Source organism: Bison bison, unplaced genomic scaffold (assembly GCF_000754665.1).
Source record: "Bison bison bison isolate TAMUID 2011002044 unplaced genomic scaffold, Bison_UMD1.0 scf7180017864068, whole genome shotgun sequence".
NCBI lineage: Eukaryota > Metazoa > Chordata > Mammalia > Artiodactyla > Bovidae > Bison > Bison bison.
In genome coordinates this window covers 11,503,287-11,529,352 of record NW_011494640.1, presented here as the reverse complement: position 1 = coordinate 11,529,352, position 26,066 = coordinate 11,503,287, and the positions used below count along the sequence as shown (strand labels likewise).

General features: G+C 41.8%; 1 protein-coding gene across 3 annotated transcripts in view; it reads right to left on the bottom strand.

The window, feature by feature from the left end:
- The window catches only part of WDFY1 (WD repeat and FYVE domain containing 1), a 54,875-nt gene that overhangs the window by 5,156 nt on the left and 23,653 nt on the right, over positions 1-26,066 (bottom strand). Inside the window, exons 2-10 of one of the 3 annotated variants that reach the window (XM_010837061.1) lie at positions 24,892-25,031; positions 22,225-22,298; positions 14,971-15,025; positions 13,311-13,461; positions 11,434-11,546; positions 9,242-9,368; positions 8,146-8,251; positions 3,176-3,277; positions 1,394-1,524 (exon numbers count right to left, since the gene is read on the bottom strand). In XM_010837061.1, coding sequence (XP_010835363.1) covers positions 1,394-1,524; positions 3,176-3,277; positions 8,146-8,251; positions 9,242-9,368; positions 11,434-11,546; positions 13,311-13,461; positions 14,971-15,025; positions 22,225-22,284 — 845 coding nt within the window. In that variant the 5' untranslated portion in view covers positions 22,285-22,298; positions 24,892-25,031. Of the gene's footprint in view, positions 1-1,393; positions 1,525-3,175; positions 3,278-8,145; positions 8,252-9,241; positions 9,369-11,433; positions 11,547-13,310; positions 13,462-14,970; positions 15,026-22,224; positions 22,299-22,555; positions 22,672-24,891; positions 25,032-26,066 lie in introns of all 3 variants that reach the window. The other 2 variants (XM_010837062.1, XM_010837063.1) reach the window with 2 other exon arrangements.

Here is a 26,066-nt window from a genome sequence, read left to right as displayed (position 1 = left end):
TCATTGTCAACACTAGCAAGCGGGTACTCTTTCTGCCCCCTTCTGATGCCTATGTCAGAAGCTTTCTCTATCTCCTTTATACTTTAATAAAACTTTATTACACAAAAGCTCTGAGTGATCAAGCCTCGTCTCTGGCCCCGGATTGAATTCTTCTCCTCCGGGGACCAAGAATCCCGGTGTATTCGCGTGATTCAACAACCTTTCAGAATGAGAACCTTTAACAGAGAAGAGGAACTACACTGCATGAGATCACAGGCTGCAGGCTCCCCGCTAATCCAGGCTGGAGAGGCAGTGCTGCCCCGGGGTGCTGACCCTCACTCTACTCCAAAGCCCACACCCTGGCCACATCACCAGCTCACTGACCAAGAGCAGTGGTGGTGTCACACTAGCCTTCCTACTTGGGCATCCACCAAGGTGTGCCCAGCTACTGCTTTCAAAGATGATTCAAAAATGAGCAGAAGTAGAGAAGGAAATGGCACCCCACTCCAATATTCTTGCCTAGAAAATCCTATGGACAGAGGAGACTGGAGGGCTATGATCCATGTGGTCGCAAAGAGCCAGACACGACTTCGCGACTTAGCATGCATAGCTGAAATTAACACACCAAAATAACTCAACTGCATTTCAATAAAATACATTTTTTAAAAAAAGGAGCAAAAGAAAATGCTGGTCCTGCCTTCATGGATCTATCTGATTCAGAACTGAATGGGGGACAGACATGTCTTATACACAGTTATTTAAGCATAGATCACTAGGTCAGACTTTATGTGGGAGAGAATGTGGGTCTCCAGGGTTTTCCCACTAATAAATTGTCCATGAGTGTGAGCACAGGTTGAAGCCGGGGTGCCTCTGTAGAGCGCCTGCTCAGCCACCCACCAGTGTACACACAGCCTTGACCCTCACAGCACTCTGAGTGGCTTGGAGTCTCAGGGCCGGCCACTCATGGCCTGACCGGTCTGAGCAGAATCATTCCTTCAAGTGTTTGGGAGAAACTTGTGTTAAGTCACAAAGCCAGGGCAGAATTCTCTCCTTGGAAACTGTTTACAAGAGACAAAAGATCAATACAGTGGATCCTTGAACAACACAGATTCAAACTATACTGGTCCACTTATATCCGGATTTTTTTTTTTACTAGTAAATATCATAGCACTAAATGATCTACAGACCCATGGATAGGAAGGTCTAAGTTATATCCAGATTTTTATACCCAGTCAGACCCAGAGGGTCTAAGGTATACACTACACCCAACTCTTTAAGTTGTACCCAGATTTTCCACTGCATGGAGGACAGGACCCTAACCGTTGTGCAAGGGTCGACTGTGTATCCATGTCATTTCCCAGGCTCTCCCACTGCAGATGAACACACAGTAAGACAGAGACAGGCAAACACTCACTCCTCGTCCTTGATGGAGTCGTAGCAGGAATCACAGACTCGGACCTGGAACTCGAAGCCCATGACGGGGTAGCTGGAGCGCTTGCTGCTGCACTTGCCACAGACAGCCTGCCCACACTTCCGGCAGTGATGCTTCCAGAAGGAAGGAGGGAAAGGGGGAGTTAACCTCTTGTTTTAAGGTACGTGGTTTCCCTTCAGAGCATGGGAATGGGATTGGGGATGATGTGCCTTGAATGATACTGCAAAGTCACTTCAGTCGTGTCTCTTTGTGACCCCATGGACCGTAGGCCGCCAGGCTCCTCTGTCCATAGAATTCTCCAGGCAAGATACTAGAGTGGCTTGCCATTCCCTTCTCCATGAATTATAATCACCCCTAATTCAGTGTATCAATTAACACACCAAAGGCTGACGATTTCAACACTTTTAAGGATTTCCAAATATCCTTGCTTTGTTATTGGTGAAATACTGATTTTTATTCTTTCATATTTTCGGCCTAGATGACAACAAACGACGTTTAAAACCAAGTTCAAGCTCACTTAGGAACCCAAATGGCTAGAGACTTTGGGAAGGAAAAACAATCCTATAACAAAGAAAAGTTTTAAATGGAAGTAAAGTTTTAAATGTAATTTGCCCTCATTAAGAAACAAACATCCATAATCATGTTTTGTTCTTTCTTTTACTCTTTCAAATGATGATTCTGAAAATGAGCTTCAAGAACATTCCAAAATAGTTCAGCTATTATCACTACTTTTGACATATATATATTTTTAAACCACTGAAATTTTGTGACCCATACCTTTCCATGCTCTTCTATTAGCTGTTAACTCATAAGATTAAAATTAATTCTCCATGTTTCCTTTGAATTAGGGCCTACTTCACCCACCAGTTACTACCAGCCACGTGTTGTGAGAACGAGGCTAAAGACAGAATATTGCTGCAATTTCTGAGCGTTAGAATGTTATGAGTGATAAAATAATTCCTACACTGGCAGTCTTATATCTGACCTTGCTACAGAGCAGCTTCATAAGTAAAACTTTATTGACACACACAAACTGCACCAATTCCTTAGAGAGGGTACAACCCATAAGAAAAGCTATTAAAATTGGCATTCCATTTTTACTTACCTGCACAAATTCACATTCAGTCTGAGTGAGTGGCTACCTTCAAGCTTGCTATAGAACTATGCTTTTTGTAGAACTTTAGTATTACATGAATACCTAATGGTAACAGCTTCCTTGAAATCTATAGGCTATCTGGAACACGTTTTTTCAATTAATTTACAAAATTAAAAAACAGTACATACTTGAAACATGCTTAACAGAAATGCGCGGGTATATGCACATGGAACAAGCTAAAATTCTTACTGTCAGAATATTTCAGCGAGGGCTAACCTGTTACTTTTCGTCTGTTCGTGAAAGTTTAAGGCTTAGAGGCCGAGTTCATTCTGACTTTGTGCTGGGCTGGTACAAATACTAACTTTAACAAGTAATAGCCCTAAACTCAGAGCTCTTTCATCCCTTTACAAACAGGCTCTGGGGGTTTTCTGGACATCCCTGCTTTTCCAGAGCAGGATGAGTGATGGCATACTTTGGGAAAGTTAAGTCTCACTATTACCCCAGGAAAGATCTGCTCATGTTTGTCACACAATGATGGGTGACATCACAAACGTAGGAATTAACAGCATTCATAGGGAAAAGTGTGATTCCAAATAAAATGTTAGACTAATCATATAAATAACAAAATATGAGATTAACACAGTGACAACTGGATGCCAGCTACTCACCTGTCTCAACCCCAGTGTCTTCGTGTCCCACATCTGCTTAATATTCCAGAAAAAGGGCTGTTCACATTTCTGACAAGAATCACTTTCCAACCACTGAGGAGCCTGGGGGAGGAGAAAGTCAGACCCAACATCAGAGCATCTGCTGATTTATACCAAGTTTTCAGAAATTAATACAACAGTTCTAGATCTCACTGGGGTTCTTTTTTTTTTTTTTTTCTATGTATTATAGCTGTTTCCATATTCATTCAATATTACGTTTGTGTTTTGAGTAATCTTTGCCATTTTTGCAATGTTTTCAAGATTGTTTAATTTTAGATTGTTCTACCTATAGACAGGAGGGAGGAATTCAATCTGCATTATGAACTCTTAAGAGTTGTCCTTGCATATTTGACCTCAATCACTTGGCATCATATATATGCAATAAAAACAGAAAATACTCTAAGGTTATACCAAAGATCATGAAGTAAGGAATAATCTTTTCTTGATTCTGAAAGTTAACACTCAAGAAAAGTTTATCTGATAAGAAGAGACAATATGGGAGAACCAGAGAAATCAAACTACACTGACTCTTAAAAAATCTTCAGTGAAGATGGTCAGCTTTACAGATTTGACAAGGTGGTTTAAAGAGTTGAGTGCCCCTAATTTTTTGTTTCCTATTGCATCAAAACCTTTGGCTTTCCTATTTCTTATTTTAGATATGGCATTACAAGTATTTCTACATAAGACAGCCATTACAAAAGTCTTTCCTCCTGGAGTGGGGGTGGAGAAGGGACCCACAAACAGAATGAAGCAGGCTAAGACAGAAGAGCCTTCCGTAAATGACTGGGGCAATGCTGGAAGTGGGAAGGGAGGACAGAAAGAGTGAAGAGGAAATGCATACCCACGTGACAAGGTTACTACCCGATGTAGAACTGCTCATTTCTGTGATCAGGGAAGAGAGGAGGGGGTTTGAGAACCCTGCCTGTGAACAACGTCCCTCAAGGAAAACCCGTGACACAGTGGGGCCTGCTGCCAACACCATAGGAATGTTTAATTGCAGTGGAAGGAAAGCAGGGCCACTGTCTAGTCTTAGTTTGTGACACAGGCCAGTGTAACTCCAGCAACACTACCCGTATGTGGAGCAGTCACATGGAACAATCAGCACAAAAATGTCTTCATGGCAGCGACATTCAAGCATGAGTACACCATGGGTAAGGCTGTGAGCATTAAATGCAGTGCTTTGCACAGTGCCTGGTATACAGCAAGTGCCATATAGTCCACCAGTGTGCTTCGTTCTCAACACAACCCTAGGAGATGCAGAAGAACATTCTCTCAGTTTGACAGGCAAAGACACTGTGGCTCAGAGACTGAGGTGGCCTGTCCACGGTTGGTCAGTGGGCGGAGCTCCCAGGAGATGCAGGAGTCCCGCCCACATCTTTGTGCTTGTCCACTGCACTCTACACAGCCTCTGGACATGGTCCTCTTCATTTCAACAGGGTCTCCAAACATGTTTCTGGAATATGACAACCAATGGGACTGAATTTCTGCCCTCAGGGAGCATAATTCTGTCTAAGGGTTAGGGAAGAATATCATTTTGCTGAGCTGGAAGGGACAGGGACACAAGGAAAGAAAAAAACATGCTTAAAATAATCAGATAATGGACAAAAAAACAAACTCAGAAATATATTTTTGGAACATATTTTAATATAAGAAATAACCATGACTTTGTTTCTTTTAATAGGATTAAGTGTTATGGTATAGGCTCTCATGAACCATCCTACTGAATGCTCATTCTCTAAGGAGAAAAAATTTTCTTTTGTGCTGAGAAGAGCAAAAGAGAACATTATTCAAGTATTCTGACTATTGCACTCTCTTTTCTAAATCTTGTTCCACCTGCCTAACCTGGACAAAGATGATGTAACAAGAACCCCAGGGCACTGATAATCTGTTTTGCACTAATGTATAAAATACTTCCCATTCTGTAACCAGCTAGCTTCAAATACAATTTCTTCATGTGGATTTATTATGGCTACTTGCTCATTTACGTCTCTTGCCTCCTTCCAAAAAGGAGTCCCTTTGATTACAATCAGGCAGGGATCGTCTGCTTCCAACCTGCCTGTGTGGTGGCCGACAGCCACTGTGGGTTGGAGATGCCCCAGTCAGTGTTTCCAGGTGACTCAGAAAGAAACTCCCAGCAAGGGCTGTGGGGCTAGAGAATCTGGGGTTAATCCTCTCAGCTGGTGCCTAAGGAAGTCCTACAAATTGTAGAAAACCCTAATGCAAGGTCAGAATCTCATATACCACAGGCTGCTTACTTTTGCACTTATATACTCAGTTGGTAAAAACAAAACAACAACCAAACCAAAAAGTCCTACTAAAAATATTGCATCATTTTGACATAATTTTATTTCCCACCAACACTGCCAACCACTGAGACAGTGTTACCAGCCAGTGTGCACATGATTTGGGATAATTGCCTATAAGTGATTCAGAGGAAAAGAGTCCTCCCCTACACACACAGGAAGCACCTTGAATGAATAGCCCCCAAAGAGAAGATGGGACTCTCTTCTTTCCCTAGAGGTACAAATAACCTCACACTCACATAACCTTGGAGGTAAGAACCCTGCTTCTACTTTCCATTTCTAAAAGGACTTAGCAAGGATGAGAACAGTGGACTGAAATCCAAGTAACTAAACCCTTACAAGAGCCACTAGTAGCATCAGGCCCCGATGGTCTCCTCCCTCCTGATTTAGGGAACACATCCTCTCCCCATCCTCCCCGAGTTCCTGCTCTCTCAGAATTAGACTGAAGAGCAACAAGTCTAGGAAACAGGGCCTGGTGCACTGCAGTGCATGGGGCTGCAGAGTCGGACACAAATGAGTGACTAAACTGAACTGAGGCAACAGTGCAGTAAACTAGTTGCTGATGTTGCGTGAAACTAGGAGATGACAAATACATAACCCAGTTCAGATAAACATTTGCAAAGGCAGTATTACACATTCTGTAATACTGAGTCAATTTTACATATGTTTAATAACAAGTTATTCTAAGCCTTACCAAAAAGCTTTTTAGAAAATTCAAATAGAGAAATTAACCAGCAGATATGCCATCAATATTTCCTCTGACTTGTCTCACAAGGTCACTAAAAAACTAGCAATCAGTACTCCAGATTACGAACGAAATTTTATTATTTATATGGGAATCTACTTCCTTCATTAGATTGCAAGTTTTTGGCAGGCAAGAATCTTTACGTATGCTGCTGCTGCTGTTGCTAAGTCGCTTCAGTCGTGTCCAACTCTGTGCGACCCCATAGATGGCAGCCCACCAGGCTCCCCCGTCCCTGGGATTCTCCAGGCAGTAACACTGGAGTGGGTTGCTGTTTCCTTCTCCAATGCATGAAAGTGAAAAGTGAAAGTGAAGTCGCTCAGGTGTGTCCGACTTCTAGCGACCCCATGGACTGCAGCCCACCAGACTTGTCCATCCATGGGATTTTCCAGGCAAGAGTACTGGAGTGGGTTGCCATTGCCTTCTCCGATCTTTATGTATAGAGCACAGTAATTATAAAGCCTGCAAGTGTAATGTCCTGTAAAGTAATGTCGCTGTTTTTTTTTAATAGACGGAACCCCTCTGATTATGTCCCCGAGGGTATGCTAAAGATGCAACTGTATTCAGGGAGAATCAGACTCGCAAGTAATCAGAGGCGACACAAAGCAGCATGTGCAGGGCTTGTGGGGAATGCTGCATTCACGCCCAGCATCCACTGCAGTGGGCAGCAAGCTGACCTACACGCTGTATAAAGGACAGCACTTGGAACACATCGCGTGACATCAGAGTATGAGTTGTTTCTGATTAGCTGCTCAACTGTGCAACCCCATAGACTGTAGCCCTCCAGGCTCCTCTGTCCATGGGATTTTCCAGGCAAGAATACTGGAGTGGGTTGCCACTTCCTTCTCCAAGGGATCTTCCTGACCCAGGGATCAAACCTGTGTCTCCAGCATTGGCAGGCAGATTCTTTACCACTGAGCCACCTAATATGCACCACAATACAATATCATTTACGAGGTATATGTGGCTAAGTTTCCAGACTTTAGGGCTACCGTTTAGCTAATCAGTAAATGTGTCTGAGGTTAAACCATAAGACCCTAACCCCCTCACAAAAAAATCTTTGGAATCAATGCCACTCTCTACACCACAGGTGGTAGACGTCACTTGGGAAAGACAAATAACACCTATGCCGGTAAAGATGAGAATGGAAATCCTGCCTGGAAATCATCTGACAACATCTAGAAAAAGCCTTAAGACTGTATATACCCTTGACCCGAAGGGTCTATTTTCAGAATTTTGTCTGAAATAAATAACTGAACAATCACACAATGACAAGGTCAAAAATGTTCACTGCAGCATTATTTAAAACAGAGAAAAAGGAGAGACTGTTTATAGTGTCTGTCTAAATAACTGGAGGAGAGCTTAGAAGTCGTCTCATTCAATTATTTCACTTGATGGAAGAAGGAACAGAGACGAGGAAATTAAGGCACTTAAACTCAGGTCTCCTGAAAAGAACACTAGAGTGACACGGACTCAGTGGGACAGAGCTCATGGGAAATAAAAGCAGAGAATGGGGAAATATTTTCCCAGATGAGCTATGTCCCTGGTGAGTGTCTTGGGGACCCCATGGCAGATGTGGAGCACCACCCTGGAGCACCTGCCTGCAGTCCATTCCCTGGACGGGCTGGGCTGTCTCCAGCGTCCTCTCCATGCACTTCTCTGTGAAAATCAGCCCAATGCCCCATGTGTGGTTACTGCTTGTCCCCGTGGAAACTCTCCAGTGAGTAGAGGACACAGTGACGGTGACATACAGGACCGCATTGGACAGCAACCAGTAAGCACAGCGGGGAGGAGCTGGGACTGCCTGCATCTCCAGCCAAAGGGTGGAAAACCAAGAGGCGGGCTGTGGGACCTCCCCGGGTCAGCCCTGCCTTGCTCCCTCTTACCTCCTCTCTGCTGACATCCATGTTCCACACTGCAATTCCACCATCCGAGGAACAGGAGACCAGCTGCCTCGTGAGCTGCAGGTAACACAGCGCCTGCACTCTGTCACTGCAAACAGACAGCAGTCACTGCCTCAAGCTGGGACACACGCAGTCTCTATGCAGGCTCCAGGGTCTCCCCTCGCTGGAATCAGCAACTGGCATTTTATCACTAACTAGTTGGTATGGTCATCTGGATCCCTGTATATACGTTACCAGGCATTCTATAATGTACTATACAGAATAACAGTTACTATGAAATAAATGCTACTGCTTTCAAGTCCGTCATTAAGAACTGCAGGTCAGAGAGGAGATGGTGACCATAGTTTTCTGGACCAACCACTATAATTTCTTGCCAGGTGCACAAGATTGTTTCTGAACAAGTAGGTCTTCAGAACTTAAGAGGTGTTCACCTCTTAAAGGAGGTGTAACTCCCTTACTTACATAATCCGTAAGAACTAGCAATTGAACACGATGGAGATTACTGGTGCGCACGTGCGTGCACGCACACACTCTGACAGGGTAAGGGAGTCTGCCCTGCTCCTGCATGCTTGTCTGGTTCCTCTTCTGGATGCCCTAGGAAACAACCTCCTGACCTGTAGATTTGTGGGGAGAAGCTTTCCTCTCCTTGGCTGCTTTTCAACTTGACTCTGCTCGTAGCCAAGCAACAGACAAGCCTACCCAATGACGAGGAAAGGGTTCCTCTTCAAGACTAGATGGCAAAAACCTGAGCATTAAAATGCCATAGCTTAGGCGAAGCAGGACTGGGTCAATCCAGACATTATTCCTTAATGAAATTCACTAATGAGACTGGCTTAAGTGTCGTACCGCAGGCCATCTTCCAAGGTCAAAGTCCCCATCCATGGTCTCTAACTCACATTTGCCTGAAGCAGACATTTCACTGGGGTGACTCCTTGGCAGAGAAAGGTGGGAGAAAGCCCTATCACCTGGACAGCTGAAAGGATGCGATTTGGAGACAGTGGTCTCAAGAGTACTCATGCCTCCTCCCGCCTCGCCCCAGCTCGGATTCCACCCCCACCCCCGCCCCCCAGTCACGCACTGGTGGCCCTGGAGCAGGAGTGTGCGGCCCTTCCTTCCCCCGATGTCCCACATGATGACGCTGTTGTCAGACGCTCCTGAGAAGAGTAACCGTTGAATAGGGTCCCACCAGAGGCAGGCGATACTCCCTAGGGGTGAGAGAGGGAGGTTAGCTGGAACACTCCACTGGCACACAACTGACAAGGGAAGACTGAACCAGGACCAGCTGAGTATGGATGTAAAATGGATCTTCTTGGTATAAAAGGGCATCTAACACTTTATCATGAGTCACAGGGGAGACACAGCACAGTCCCTACCCAAGCTACAAGAAGAGGATTTTCAGGAGTTGTATATCAGACTACTCTGAACACAAAGGTGTTTAAAATAAGATTTTCCTCCTCTATACCAAAAAACTATTTTATAGCTGTAAATAAGGGTTAGTTCAGAAAAAGCTTTTGAAGGGGAAAAAAAAAAAATAGCTACCAGTATCTAAAGAGCAAAGGCAGTGAAGGTTTCAGGAGTTTTCTGATTTAAAAGTCTGGATTATTCCAGGTCTCTGGGACCTTGTGGGTGTCCTACTCCAGGATGCCTCTGTTTAAGGAAATTAAGTGTCTTAGAGGAAGGGAAAAAAAAGTGAAATCGTACCACACAATTATGCCAAAGAATGTAGGTAAAAATCCAAATCCTACGTTTCACATTCTGTATTGACTAAACTTACTAAATTTGATACCCTTGGGAAAACTCTTTCTTTCTACAGATTTCTCTTTCAACAGATCTCTTCATTGTTCCATTAATTGCTGCTTGCCTAGAAAAAGTAATAAACTTATTAAACCAGTCACACAAGCTAACAGTATTTTTGGTGGGTGTATAGAAAACTGGTAAAGCCATATTCAGAAGCAAACCACAAGAGACTTGTTTCTCACAGAAGCTTAACCAAAGTGAAAAAAGAAGTACTGTGCAAAACTGGCTTCAGGGATCAATTCTGTAGAAACCTTAGCCCTGTTTGATCCTATGACCCACGTTTTTCAGCTAGAGCCTAACAGCAGACAGGCCAGCTCTTTCTACATGAACCCTGCTGAGCAGTTATCAGAACTCATTCTGTCCTGAGCAACCCAGAGAATACTTAAGAGCCTAGGATCATGAGACCATGAGTCATAAACAGAAAGTGGTTTCTGAGGGCCTGTGTTTTCCTGCCTTTAGATTTATCTACTCAAACTTACTGTCCTTCCCTCCCCCTTTTCCTCTACAAGGTCACAGACCCAGATTTATCTAAATAAATTACCTACAGAGGACATTTAAACTGGCTATACTTAAAAACACTATTTTCATAAATCAATCCATCATTAATTCCTTCAACAAACTCCTAATTCTTCAATCTGAACCAGATGGCCTCAAAGCTTCTAATGTTACGAAATACAGTCAATTGAGCTTTAAAACCTTTCCACGAAGCCCTGCCAGATCACTCTGCTACAGAAATAACAGAATTCCGCCCAATCATTCTTTTCCCTCGGTCCCTCCCCAGTGGATGTTTCCCAAATAAAGACAGAACCAGCTCATACACTTCCAATTGTACTGACGGACCTACTGTGTCTTGGTGTCCTAGAAAGCAACAAATTTAAAATAACAATCTCTTTCCAAAGGTCTTACCATTTATATAAAATTTTAAAAAGGGGAACAAAATTAAATTACTTTAAATTAAATTTAAATTTTAATTAAAGAAGGGGAACAGAACAGAAAGTAATGTCACATAAGTATTACAAATCTAGAAGGGATCATGACACCTAACCCCATACCTTGCCTTCACTTAGTTTTCATAAGATCTTCTGGGACTGAAGTCCCACATCTGGCCAGTCAAACTGAAACCTGACAAGATCTTAGGGAGCTAATCATTCATGAAACCACAGAGGCAAGAACTAGATTTGGATGCCCATATTGGGTGAAAAGGGCTTCCCAGGTGACGCTGGTGGTAAAGAAACCACCTGCCAATGAAGGAGATGTAAGAGACTCATTCGATCCCTGAATCAAGAAGATCCCCTGGAGGAGAACATGGCAACCCACTCCAGTATTCTTGCCTGGAGAATCCCCATGGACAGAGGAGCCTGGAGGGCTACATACAGTCCATAGGGCTGCAAAGAGTTGGACATGACTGAAGCGACTGAGCAGGCATACATGCACACATATTAAGTGAAAAACAGCAGTGATCACACAGCCTACCTTCATGTCCTTTAAGGGTGGTAATAACTGAACAGGTGCTCTGTTCAAGTTTCAGCAGGGTGATCTGTCCAGAGTAATCACCAACAAACGCATACTGAGTATCAAAGTCGTATCTGTGGAGAAGCAGTCAAGGATGTATAACACAATCCATCTCAAAGTTACAAAGCAGAAAATGTACATTCTATAAAGGGTAAGCACAAACCTAAAACTCTGAGAAAAGAAACACTCCACTGAAAATCATACAGCATGGAAACACCAAAGGAAAAAATGCTTTAAGCTAGAATTATCAGGAAAGTTAATATTCATTCATTCAATAAGCATTCACTGAGTACCTGTTATTATTTCAACTAATATCCTAGGAATTGGCAACAAAAAAGATAAAAGAGCTGATATATATAGAGAGAGACATAAAAATAAGTAATCATATTATAGTAAAGTTTTAAAATGTAAAATATTCAATAATGAAAACAGTCAAAAAGAACTGGAAGAAAAATGCTTTTTATGAAATTATCTCTGGAAATAATGTAAAACTGAGAGCAAATGATGGGAACTCATCTTTTGGGGGGCCTAGAGGATTTAGATTTAAGTGAAGAAGATGGTTTACTTTAAATTGCTGTGAAGAGTTTAGCCGTCCAAAAGGCAGTCATTTGGGGCAGTAGTAAATTTAAAATTTAAAAATATATTAACTATTGGTAACAACTTGCCATTAACACTCAGTTACTCTATGGCCATAGCAGTTTGTGGTAAATCAGGTGTCTACACACAATAAGATAATTACTGTTTTAATTCCAAAACATGGATCAAAAGGAAGACCACAGGCTGGACCACAAAGATGTAATTCTGTGCTATTTTCTATCAATCCATATGAAACACATAACAGAAAAGCCTATATAGCACATGATATATCTGAGTAGTCTTCCCTTGTTTGATTCTAAAGTGTATGGTACTATTTTAAGTATCTCATGATGTACGTTCATTTGTAGCAAACATTTTTATAAAGGCTCTCAATGGAAGAAAGAATTTCACTACACCAGATGTCCAACACGGAAAGAGAAAATACCATGGGGCGTTTGCCTGCGGCTGACAGCCTTGACCTTGCCAGCACTAAGATACATAGCTACCACAGGCAGCCTGATGCAAGAGCGCACTCTACATGAAACGAATACAGCAGCAGAATTTCAGAGCGGCAATTTCTTAACATCTGAGGGATCCAGAGGCACCTTCGAGAGTCATATAAGGATTATGAACCCTCTTCAAACACACACAAGAAAATGAAAAAACTCCTTGTAGCCCTTTTATGAATTCCAGGGTCACAAATTCTTATATTCTCTTGCCAGGTCTGCAAATAACCCACTACTAGAAGATTCATTCCTTTTTTTCCCTCTTTACGCAACAAAAAGTCTTTTCTTTCACTTCAAAAAGCAAAGGAGTGAAGGAGGGGTCTGTATTAATGAGGTTTAGATTTTCTGAGATTTCTATATTAAAACACCTATGGCACACCCCAGCAGAGAACAGCAATTCATTTATCACTTTTAATAAACCGTTTTTAAAAGTATTTCATTTGTTTGTTTTAATGTGGACCACTTTTAAAGTCCTTTCTGAATGTGTTACCATAGTTTTTCTGTTTTCTGTTTTGGGGTGTTGGCCAAGAGGCGTGAGGGATTTTAGTTCCCCGACCAGGGATCGAACCTACACCCTCTGCATTGGGAGGCCAAGTCTTAACCACCAAGTCCTAATAAACCAATTTTATACCCAAGAAAAGAGAGACATAAATTCTTCGATTTTATGTGAAATATGTAGGAATCATTCAGCCTTTAGGTCTCAATTAGCAGTTGAGGATCAGATGCAGAGCTAACTGCTGAGACTGGGAAGGATACTGCAGACACGAGGCCCAGGAAGAGAAGAAGTGCCTCCCGAGCATGTTCCCGCTGCGGGTGCACATCCAACTGACACACTTGTCGTGGCCAGTGCTGATCACCCACTCGGTGGCCAGGCTGAAGATGATCGCCGTCACCCGGTTCTGATGAGCTGCGGGAGCAGAGAAGAAACACGACCTGGGCAATCCAGTCTCAGTGGGTGGGAACTGGGGGTCCCCTTCTCCACCCAGTCAGCCTGCAGACTCACAGGCTGGACAGGCCCACCCTGGAAAGCCTGCACTCTCAACAGGCGGCAGAGAATCTGCCCGACCCCCAGCCCATGATCTAATGGGCAGGCTCTCCAAGGCCCTGCCCTCTGCCTCCCTGCAAGGGAGGAGACCATCAGAAGCTACATATCCTTTAAAGAATAATGCTCAAGAGGGATTCAAATAGTATATCAGAGGACAGATTAAAAAAAAATCTCAAACAACTATCAATGAGTTTCGTATGGAAAGCAGTAGTCTTTTCTTAACAGAACAGGTTTGTTTGTTTTTGTCTGTACCTTTAGTGCTTTGACTCTTTAGAAAACAGTGGCATTGTGAAAAGGGCAACTGAAATTTTCTGAAATAAACTTTTTATTATTTCTAAGATGAAGCATTTGTAAAGTTCCACATTCCAAAGTAATAGCTGAGAATGAGGAAGTATTCTATTACCTAACTTCTGGAATATTTCTATCTCCAGGTCAATTTTAAGCCATACCAGGGCAGTGACCTGTCTACGTGGAGCAGGGTCTTGCATACAGCTGGTGTTTAATAAATGCCAAGTCTGATGAATGAAGTCAGAAGCTAGACAGAGACACATCTGACCTTACTCTCAGCTATACAGGCTGCTTCAGAAAAACAGAGGGACTGTTTCTTATAAATTACCAGAAAACACTACAACCCCCTGGAAATGCAGGCGTAGTCATGTAGACATTCATAAAACATAACAAATGGCCAATATCAAATAAAGTTTAAATAATTTTAAAACAGAACTATTTTAACTATCAAACTGGCAATAAGCATTTAAAAAGAACAATGAAGACTTAATGAACAGGCACTTTCTCGATCACTACTCATTAAAATATTTACACTATTGCTGGAAAGAGTTTTGCAAAATAAATCTAGAGTATTAAAAAAAAGTTTTAATGTTTGATCCAGTTATTCTACTTTTAGTAAGCTATCTTAAAGTAATAAGAGTTATAGGATCTGAGTCAGTAACCATCAAGGACACACACACACACACACACACATATATGAAATCACTTTTATACATATATATATATATAAAAACACACAGATACATATAAACACACATGCCTATGTTCATATCATCATATGTCTTAGTATGTGTTATCAAAAAATGGGAGCAGTACACATTTTCAAAAATAGAGGAATGGTTAAACTAAATCCGACACACGCACCCAGTGGAACAGTATACAAAATTTCAAATGTTAATAAGCAGGAAAAGGATGTGTAAATAACTCTGAAGAGATAACAGCCTCTCTTAATAACTGGGGTAACCAACCTTTTAAAAAGTTAATGTGAAAATCTAATTTTGATCATAAGACATGGTGTTCTAGTTTATTTTTGTGTGTATCTACATGTATATGTGTGCAAATGAGTGTGTGTATTCTAATTACCTGGGTAGGTCTTGATAAAGTTCATTTTATTAAAATCTTCAGAAACGTGGAATTCCTAAAAGTAAAAACATGCAATAAGAGAACAGTTATAGTTTTAAAAACAATAGGAACTCATCTTCCAAAAGGATGTAAAATCTAAAACTGGCCATCACCAGCCTTATGACTCAAGACTGGCTCCCCAAGAACAGCAGAGAATTGCTTCTTGGTCCTGTCCTTGCAACACTATTTATTTTGGAACCAGACAAGTAAAGAAAGTGCTGCTGACCACCACAGAATTTTTGTCTACTTCTTCCTCTACAAATGAGTGCTCTACACTTCCTTTCCCTCTAATTGCAAAGGAGGCATCCTGTTAACTTTGCTGTCTTGGTATCACTAAAAGTTTCTCAAGGTGATACATCCAAAGCAAAGTGATATACAAAGACCCATTACTGACAGAGTTCTCAGTACCAGTGAAAATAAGGCATTGGGTATCTGAAGCAACAGAAGGGGCATATTACATATATTTAACACACAAACACACATACAAAAAAGAAATTTAAAGATTGTGGTGATTTTCCTTTTTTATCTCCCAAAGTTTTTATGGACTGTGTAATACTTTCTAACTAGGAAAAATTAAAAGTATGCGCTTCTTAATGGAAAAAAAATGAGCCTCAGGCATAAGACTAAGATAAAACTCTAAAGAAAATACACTACTTAAAAATTCTATTGATCAGTGCTAAATTGGTAAGCTCTTAACTGTCTAGATAACATGGACATTATGAATTGTTGATTGGTCAGGATGAAAAAAAATCCACAAAGGAATACTGATTTCTTGTTCTTTATCTTGGTTCTACAAAGTACAAAAATGTATCGGCATTTTATACATACTAATCTTTGCTGGGACTCATAGCTCAGTCGGTAAAGAATCCACCCACAATGTACGAGATCCAGGTTCAATTCCTGGGTTGGGAAGATCCTCTGGAGAAAGAAATGGCAACCCACCCCAGTATTCTTGCCTGGAGAATCCCATGGACAGAGGAGACTGGCAGGCTACAGTCCAAGGGGTCACAAGAGTCAGACATGACTTAGCGGCTAAACCACCACCACAATCTCTGATGGGAAATCAACAGTTCAATACTAACTAATGCTAAATTGGACTTACAATGCCCCTTTCAACCGAAGAGCTGTAAGAGTTTTATATGCCATTCTATAATGGCAGTAGAGAGTACCCTTGAACCAGGAGCCACAAGAAGGGTCCCTAGAGAAAAAAATTCATGGCCACTGCCATTCCTGGAGATGTTATTTGAGGCCTGCACTCCTGGCCTCTTATTACGTGTAGGCACATCACCATATTCTGATAAAAATCTTCAGAAGGAGAAAAACGAGACCACTGGCATTTATTATCACACAACGGATTTACAGCAGCAAAAAACTGGTGGGCATCAACCCCCAACCATGCAGATCCCCTACCCCGCCCTCCGTTCTCACCGCCTGTCTATTGTCCAGTGAACTTCTTATGCAGACAGCCTAGCAAGAGAGCCTAGCTCTTTCCTTCCTGGCTCTTAAACATACTCAAGACTTCTTCTAATTTAAAAAGCAAAACAAGTGAACAAAACCCTTTTAACAATGCTAAGAGTTTCTTTGCCGCCCCCCCCACCCCATCCCAGCCAAAACCTTCTCTATAGATCAGCCCACACTCAACAACTGAGGCTTTCTAGCTCCTCACCCCAGTCACCCTTCAATCCACTGCACCCCAGGGCACCACCCCACTGCATGGAAACGGCTCTCCCTGCAGCCACCAGCTGCTAACTGCCATCCCCAGGGTCATGTTCCTGTCCTGATCTCATCCTCTCTCTGCCCCACCTGAAACCTACTGCCCCTCCAGCTACCATGACCACTGTCCTGGCTGGTCCTCCCACCCCTTGGCCCATTTCGCATCACCGATGAATGGTGTCTCCCGGTATCTTAACTGCACCACTGATTCCTCACTGTCCTTTTGCTCTAAATGCCCTCTCCCCGCACACCCTTAAGCCATTTCTTCTCAATGATGCACCATCCACCAGACACTCAAGCCAAAAACCCAGCTGTCATCCGGCTTGCTCCTCTCCCCACCCCTGCACCCAACCTGCCACAGCTGCAGCTCAAGACATCTGCTTCTGTCCGTCATCACTGCCACAACCTTCTCACCCAGATGGCGACAACAATTGATATTTCCGCCTCCATTTGTAAAATTTTTGTGGCAGTATAATTGATTTACAATGTGTGTTAGTCTGCGCTGTGCAACAGAGCCGAACAGGCACACATATATAGCCACTCTTTTTAGATTCCTTTCCATTATAGGTCATTACAGAGTATTGAGTAGAGTTTCCTGTGCTATATGGTCTATTATTATTTACCTATTTTATATACAAAAGTGTGTATATTATCAATCCCAATGTCTCAATTTATTTCTCCCCTCTACTTCCCCCTCTGCTAACAACAAATCTGTTTTCTACATCTGTGACTCTATTTCTGTTTTGTAAATAGATTCATTTGTGCCATGTTTTACCATGCACATGGAAGCAACATCATATATTTGTCTTTCTCCACCTGGTTTACTTTGTATGATAATCTCTAGGTCCATCCATGTTGCTGCAAAAGGCATTATTTCATTCTTTTTATGGCTGAATAATAGTCCATCTTCTTCATCCATTCATCTTTCAATGGACAGTTAGGTTGCTTCTATTGTAAACAGTGCTGAAATGAACACTGGGGTGTATGTTATCTTTTCGAATTAGAGTTTTCTCTGGATATATGCCGGGAGTGGGATTGCTAGATCACATGGTAGTTCTATTTTTAGTTTTTTAATGAACTGCCATACTGTTTTCCATAATGGTTGTACCAATTTATATTCCCATTATCACTGTAAAGGGTTCCCTTTTCTCCACATCCTTTTCAGCATTTATTGTTTATAGATTTTTTAATGATGGCCATTGTGAGGTGATATCTCATTTTAGTTTTGATATGTATTTCTCTTGATGTTGATCATCTTTTCATGTGCCTCTTGGCCATCTGTATGTCTTCTTTGCAGTAATATCTATTTAGATCTTCTGGCCATTTTCTGATTGGGTTTTTGTTTTTTTTTAACTTAGAGTTGCATGAGGTGTTTGTATATTTTGGAGATTAATCCCTTGTCAGTAGCTTCATTTGCAAATATTTTCTCCCATTCTGTGGGCTGTCTTTTTGTTTTATGGTTTCCTTTGCCTTGAGAATCTTTTAAGTTTAATTAGGTTCCATGTGTTCATTTTTATTTTTATTTTCTTTACTCTAGAAGGTGGATCACAAAAGATATTGAATGCGATTTGTGTCAAAGAATGTTCTGCCTGTGTTTTCCTCTAAGAGTTTTATAGTGTCTGGTCTTATACTTGCATTTAGGTCTTTGGTCCATTTTGAGTTTATTTTTATATATGGTGTTAGAGCATGTGTGGTTTTTTTCGGCTGCACTGCATGGTTTTGCAGGATCTTAACTCCCTGACCAGAGAAGGAAGAACCTGGGCCCTGAGCAATGAAAAGGCCGAATACTAACCACTGGACCACCAGGGAATTCCCTCCCACCTCCACTCTTGTTGCCCTCCAATCCGTGCTCCACTGAGCAGCCAGGGGGATCTTTGTAAATTAAATGACACCATTCTTCTGCTGAAAACCCTGGAAGAGCTTCCCACGGGTTTACAAAACTGAAAACCTCACCCCGACCCACAAGGCCTTGAATGACCTGCCCTCAGCCCACCTCACCCCGACCCACAAGGCCTTGAATGACCTGCCCTCAGCCCACCTGGTCCCATCACCCCCAGAGCTGCCCTGTCACTCAGCACCAACCAGCCAAGAGGATGTCCTCCAAGTCCTCAGACACACAGAGACGTCCTGCCTTGTGCCTCCACACATACCTTCACTCCTGGAAAACCTGCTCTGCCTGGTGGTCTCCTGCCTGCCCTTCAGGCCTCAGCTGGACGTCACAGCCTTGGAGCGGCCCTCCTTCCTGCAGATCCTGTCTGCTGGGCGCGGGGCCACACACCTCTCTGGACCCTCTTCTTCCCACTCCTGTTCATTTCTCCACAGTGCTCAACACGACCTGCAATGCGATGCTCACTTGTGTATTACCTGTCCTCCTTACTAGTCCAAAAGACCCCTGGGAGCAGGGCCCATGTCTACTTCCTTCTTAATCAGCATTCTGCAGGACACCCAGTGCTGAGTAAAATCTGAACGCACGGCTCTCTCTGACCTGCTCTAGCCACCTCTTCAGTCTTACATGTTTCATGCTGCCAAACCACTTCATTCTTTCTCTCTGCACACACTCTGACCTTGAAAACCTCTCTGTCTTTGCTCGTACAGTCCTCTGTGTCTGCAAGTCCTCCTCCTTCTCTCCTGGTTAACTCCTCGCCACCCTCTAGGGCTTAGCACAGTTACAGCTTGGCCATGCCACTCTCTCCGGCCAGGTGAGTGCAGGCGCCGGCCTGTGCTCTCACTGCTCTGTGTGCATTCTTCACTTTACATGTGATGGAACCCCACTAGCCAAATCTTCCTTATTGTTACCATTCCCAGTTCTGTAAAGCAGTGCTACTCAAAATGAGGTCTGCTTCTTTAAAGCAGAAAATTAGGGAATGAGTGTTCAGAAAACTTTCCAGCAATTTAATATCATCATGACATTCAAGTGGATAAAGTTAAAAGTGAAAGTCATCCAGTCGTGTTAGACTCTTTGCGACCCCATGGACTGTAGCCTCTGTCCACAGAATTCTCCAGGCAAAAATACTGGGGTGGGTTGCTATTCTCTTCTTCAGGGGATCTTCCCGACCCAGGGATCAAACCTGGGTCTCCTGCATTGCAGGCAGATTACCATCTGAGCCACCAGGGATCCTTCCAAATTTTCTCCCTTAATAATGTAATATCCAAAATATTAACCAAGCAAACTAAACTCAAAGCAAACCAAAGGAAAAATCTGAAACACATTATCAGAGACTAGAGAAATAATAGAGAAATCAACAGAGAATCAATGAAAACTGGTTCTTTCGAAAAAACTAACAAAATTGACAAACATGTAGCTAGAGTGGTGGAAAAAAAAGAGAAATGACTCAAACTACTAAACTCAGGAATGAAAAGGGGACTATTAAATCTTACAGAAATAAACAGGACTAAAAAAGGCTGCTATCAACAATGATTTCCCAACAAATTAGATAAGCTAGATATCATTTCACACTGACTAGGAAATAAACAAAATCAGAAAATAATAAGTGTTGGTAAATATGTAAAAATTTAGAACCTTCATAGATTGCTGGTGGGAATGTAAAATGGTACAGTAATTTCGAAAACAGTTTGGCAGTTCTGTAAAAAATTAAATACAGAGTTACCATATGACCCACAATTCCATTCCTAGATGTGTATACCCAATAAAATGGAAAACTCAGGTTCACACACACACTTTTATGTGACTGTTCATAGCAACATTATTCATAGTAGCCAAAAGGTAGATATAATCCAACTATCTATCAACTAATGAATGGATAAACAAAGTGTGGCATACAACAGAATATTATTCCACCACAAAAAGGACTGAAGGATTAATTCAAGCTACAACACAGATGAACCTTGAAAATATGATGCTAAGTGAAAGAAGCCAAATATAAAAAGCTATACATTTTATGATTCTATTTACATAAAATGTTCAGAATGAACTCAGAAAGTATATTACTGACTGCTAGGAACTGAAGAAAGGGACAATGCAGAGTGATTGCTAAAGGATATGGGATTTATTTTTGGGGGTGGGAGGCACTGATAAAAATAATCTAGACTATTAACAGTTGTATAATCTTGAAACTATACTATAAAACCACTGAACCGCACACGTCAAGCTGGTGAATTTCATGGTATATGAAGTATATCTCAATGAGATATATGCATATGCACCCTGTGGCTCTGACAGTAAAGAATCTGACCGCAATGAGGGAGATCCAAGTTCAATCCCCGGGTCGGGAAGATCCCCTGGAGAAGGGAATGGCAGCCCACTCCAGTATTCTTGTCTGGGTTATCCCATGAACAGAGGAGCACGGCAGGCTACAGTCCATGGGGTCGCAAAGTCAGACACGACTTTCAAGAGTGACTACACTTTCACTTTCAATTTTGTAACTATACTATAAAACCACTGAATTGCACACTTTGGTGAATATTATGCTATATGAATTACATCTTAATGAAATATATACATACACACACAATTAGACTTACAAAAACACCAATCTCTAATAAATTGAAAATTTAAATATCTGGTCCTTAACCAAAGATGGTTTGAGAAGCACTGCCTCAAAGAGTTACACGAGTTGTTGGCCGAATGACTGGCCCCTGATCTTGTTCTTCTTCTCCCTCCTCTGTCATACACACACACACACACACACACACACACACACACGCATGCGCGTGATCTCCCCCACGTCCTCCTTGCCCCAGTCTCCTCCTTCATGGGCTCAGGGATGGGGATGCCACGCGACTCATGTTTCCTGTACAAAGGCTGTGCATTGTGGGTTAGCCTGAGAATCAGCCATCAATCATCAGAGCTCCGTGGAGCTACAGCTGGTCCCTGACTTAGGATGGCTCAACTATGATTTTTCAGTTTTACAATGGTAGTAAAAGCAGTACACATTCAGTAGAAACTATACTTTGACTTTTGAATGTTGATCTTTTCCCAGAAGGGTGATAAGCCGTATGATCCTCTCTTGTGATGCTGCACAAGGGCAGCCACAGCCCCTATTCAGCGTCCTGAGGGTGAACAACCGACACACTTACAACCATGCTGGACTCATACAATCATTCTGTTTTTCACTTTCAGTACAGTATTCAATAAATTACATGAGATATTCAATATTTTAGTATAAAATAGGCTTTGTGTTAGATGACTTCATCCAATGGTAGGCTAATGTAAGTGTTCTGAGCATGTTTAAGGTGGGTGAGGCTAAGCTATGATATTCAGTAGGTGTATTAAGTGTATTTTCAACTTACGATATTTTTAAACTTACAATGGGTTTATCAGAACAAAGCCTCGTCATAAGTCAAGGAAAATCTGGAGTTTATTAATTTATTAATTAATGCTAGTTAATTCTAGAATTAATCCATTTTGGGGTCTACCATCTGTACTGAATGAAACATTTCCTAATGCCAAACAACTGGGCATTCTTTGTTAACTTTATTTAAACTGTCCAACGGTGAACATGGGGAGGTCAATACAATGAATACATTCTGGAAGCTACCTACCATCACAGCTCCATTATCCTGGCCCACAAATATCCGTCTACTATCATGATGGTAAGCCATAGCAGAGCAGGGAGCTGCCAGAAAGACAAAGATCATATTATGAGCAGAGTTAAGCACGTTAAGTCATTGTTCAAGGTACTTTATTAAAAAGAGCTATATGACTTAGGTTAAAAAAAAAAAAGAGGGCAAAGATGTTTTATTTTAAAAAATGTTATTAAATTTCTTTCTGCTGTTTTAGTTTCAAATTTTAACTTTAATAACCTTCCAAGTTACTTTTATGACTTTGGGTGAAGCGAGTCAGCGTGAAGTTTCATCTGATTGAAATTCCTACCTAGTTCTGGAAAGGTGTGGGGACCAGTGTTTAGAGCAGGTGATCTGCCACCCAGACTCTGTGGGTCATCCTGCCCCTCCTCCCTTCCCCATCACAGGCAAAACAGTGGCGGGCATCTGTGGAAAGAGAGGTGTCCAGTACCACAATTCCCATTCCAAGGCATGTGAGCAAACTGGGGAGGCTACTTGGGGATTACTTGTTGTTGTCTTTTTTCCCCAATGGTCAAAAAAGGTTCCGTTTTGCAGTGACTCATACAATCCCAGCTTGTTTCTTTGTCTAAAGCAGCGTCATGTGACTGAGACAGCCTGACTCTTCCCTTAGACACGACCCTTCCAGGTTCCACCTAAACTTCTTCCAGAAAACGTGTGCCAGAGAATGAGTTTCAGAAAGGAGAAACTCTAAATCCCTTCCTTCTGCTAAAAATCAAAATTAAAGTGATTTAGAAAATGGAACACTTGGAAAAAGAAATATTTGGGTTCACTTCAGCCTTAAGAATTTTAATTGACCACGGAAAGAAATGAATGCCAGGAAACAAACAAACAAACTCGAGCTTACTTTGAAATAAAACGTCTTATAAAAAAGTAAAAGAGAAAAATCCTATAAATGAAGTTACCACTTGAAAACAGTTTAAAGTTCTCTAACTACCATGGCGGATATTCTCCACCAAAGGAAGAAAACTGGAAGAAAAGCTGGATTGTACTCAAAGGCAGAAACATAGTTAGCTGCATGATCAGACTATAGAAAAAGACTATTTCAATTGCATTCCAAGAACTATGTCGTTGAAACGTAGATACTAAAATTGTCTAACACCTAACAATTAGAATAGACTACAAGTTTGTACACCCTTATCCACCATATTGATGTTTGAAACGACAAAGAATGGTCATGTTTAAGGATTATAACCACAAAGATACACGTTTGTTTGTTTTAGTCACTAAGTCGTGTCCAATTCTTGCAACCCCCCTGGACTGCAGCCCACCAGGCTCCTTTGTCCATGGGATTTCCCAGCCAAGAATACTGGAATGAGTTGCCATTTCCTTCTCCTGACCCAGGGATCAAACCCACATCTCCTGCATTGGCAGGCAGGTTCTTTACCACTGAGCCACTGGGGAAGCCCAACGATAGATGCTATTGTCACACAAAATGCTCTTTAATAATCACACACAAAATTATCTTCAACAAATCAAATGCCTTTGATGATTTTAAAGATTCACTGTCATCATTTTTGCTTGCTTTTCAGTTGTTACTAAATCTTAATGTTTTAGTTTTAAGCTTCTTTTCAATTCTTTTATGCTCAATCCTATAACAAACTGCACATGAATATGCAAAACCTCTCCTTTGTGTAAAAATTACAACATGCTGAGTAATTTTATAAGGTTAGAGACATCTCACATTGAAAAAAAAAAAAAGCAAGCCTTCCTGGTTTATTTGTTTAGTATATAAAAATGCTCTTTTTTCCTAGAAGGGAGGCTTCTAGTGAGATAAACTTTTTTTAAAAAGATAATCTTTTTTTTTTTAATGTGAATGTTAACATAGTTTTACAAACAAGGAAAACACAAATCATCTTTCAAATCAGAGACCTTTTAAAAAGGTCAATGCAGTACAAAATCATTTGCTTTAAACTCTAGTTTTATAAACAAAGGGTTTTCTGGAATACAGCCAGTCTCATTCATCTATGTATTCTTTATGACTGCTTTTGATTCTGCAATGGTAGAGTTGAGAAGCTGCCACAGAGACTGTCTGGCCCACAAAGTCTAATATTTATGTCTGGTACTTTGTAGGAGAAGTCTGTGGACCCACCCCACACTGTGGTGAGCAGCCCAGTTCTGGAGTTGGATGCACATGGACTGGAATTCCAACCTCTGGCCTCAGTTTCCTTGTCTACTAAATGATGAAAATATCTTCTTTCTTATAATAGCTGTTGTAATGATTTGGTAAAATAGTACCAAGAAAAATGCATGAGACACAGAGAAGATGGGCTTTCCAGGTGGTGCTAGTGGTAAAGAACCCGCCTGCCAAAGTAGGAGACATAAAAGACACAGGCTTAATCTCTGGGTTGGGAAGACCTCCTGGAAGAGGAAACAGCAACCCACTGCAGTATTCTTGCCTGGAGAATCCCATGGACAGAGGAGCCGGGCAGGCTACAGTCCATGGTCCACGGAGTTGCAAAGACTTGGACATGACTGAGCATCTGAGCAGCACACACAGTAGAAATAGAAACTGACAGTTACACTTCTCTTCAGCTAAAGCAGATTCTCAAAGTTCTTTTTGTTACGTGAGGATTGTTATGATTCATAATTGGTCCACGTACAGCGATATTCTAAGGTTTCACTTACTGATCACCTCTGTTTCATCATGGGGAACAGTTTAAATCCACGGATGACCACTAAAATGTCAACTGGTGAATCTGCAGTAGTTTTTAAATGCAACATGGCACTTTTCTTCTTGGGTTTTGAATTCAATTTTAAAAGTCACCCTAAAACAGACAAGCAAATTTCTCAACATTCATTCATTCTGTTTTCTTCTGGCAGTGTTCCTGCAGTTTCATCCACAGATACTGCTCTAGCTGGAGGTCATAACCACTATCCGGAAGCAAAAGGCTGCATGCATGTATACAAACACGAAGGTGTCAGTCACCCATGGCAGAGAAGCTGTGCCTGTTCTGTCCTGTTTTTTCCTGATCCTTCCAGCCACAGAGTTCTGGGAGCTACTTCCGGAGGATACAGTTAAGCCAAGATAGCAAGGGATGGCAATGGAGAAACCAAAGCCATGTGCCCAAGACTCAAAAGGCAAGGAAGAGTGTGTGCTGCTGCTGCTAGGTTTTGGTGTCCCAAGAAAGAAATCAGTTACAAAGTGAACTAAGAATTTGGGGGAAATGCAAGAAAAATCCATCTTAGACTCTCCTTGTTCTAAAGGCATAAACTCCACAGTTGAGGTCTCAAGGAGACTGAGCTATGGCCAAAATCTGAAGTGTAAGGGAAGGAGGGAACAATCACAGTCAACAGCATTAATAAGACCATCCACAAGGATGACAAACCATCTCCCAGCACTGTCAGAGGTCCCCGGGTTGCTGTGGCTATTTCCAGCTACGGACCCATCACTGGACCATTGGAAGTAAGGAGTTACTCATCTAAGAGAAGCCTTTTTTTTTTTCCCAGTTGAGTAAAAGGCAGGCTCAGAGGATGAGGGTGCTCCGTCTACCTTTGCCCCACTTCCCCAAAATCCCAAAGTAAATTTATTAAATGGAGAAATTTGTATACAGGTCAGGAAGCAACAGTTAGGACTGGACATGGAACAACAGACTGGTTCCAAATAGGAAAAGGAGTTCGTCAAGGCTGTATATTGTCACCCTGTTTATTTAACTTATATGCAGAGCACATCATGAGAAACGCTGGACTGGAAGAAGCACAAGCTGGAATCAAGATTGCCAGGAGAAATATCAATAACCTCAGATATGCAGATGACACCACCCTTATGGCAGAAAGTGAAGAGGAACTACAAAGCCTCTTGA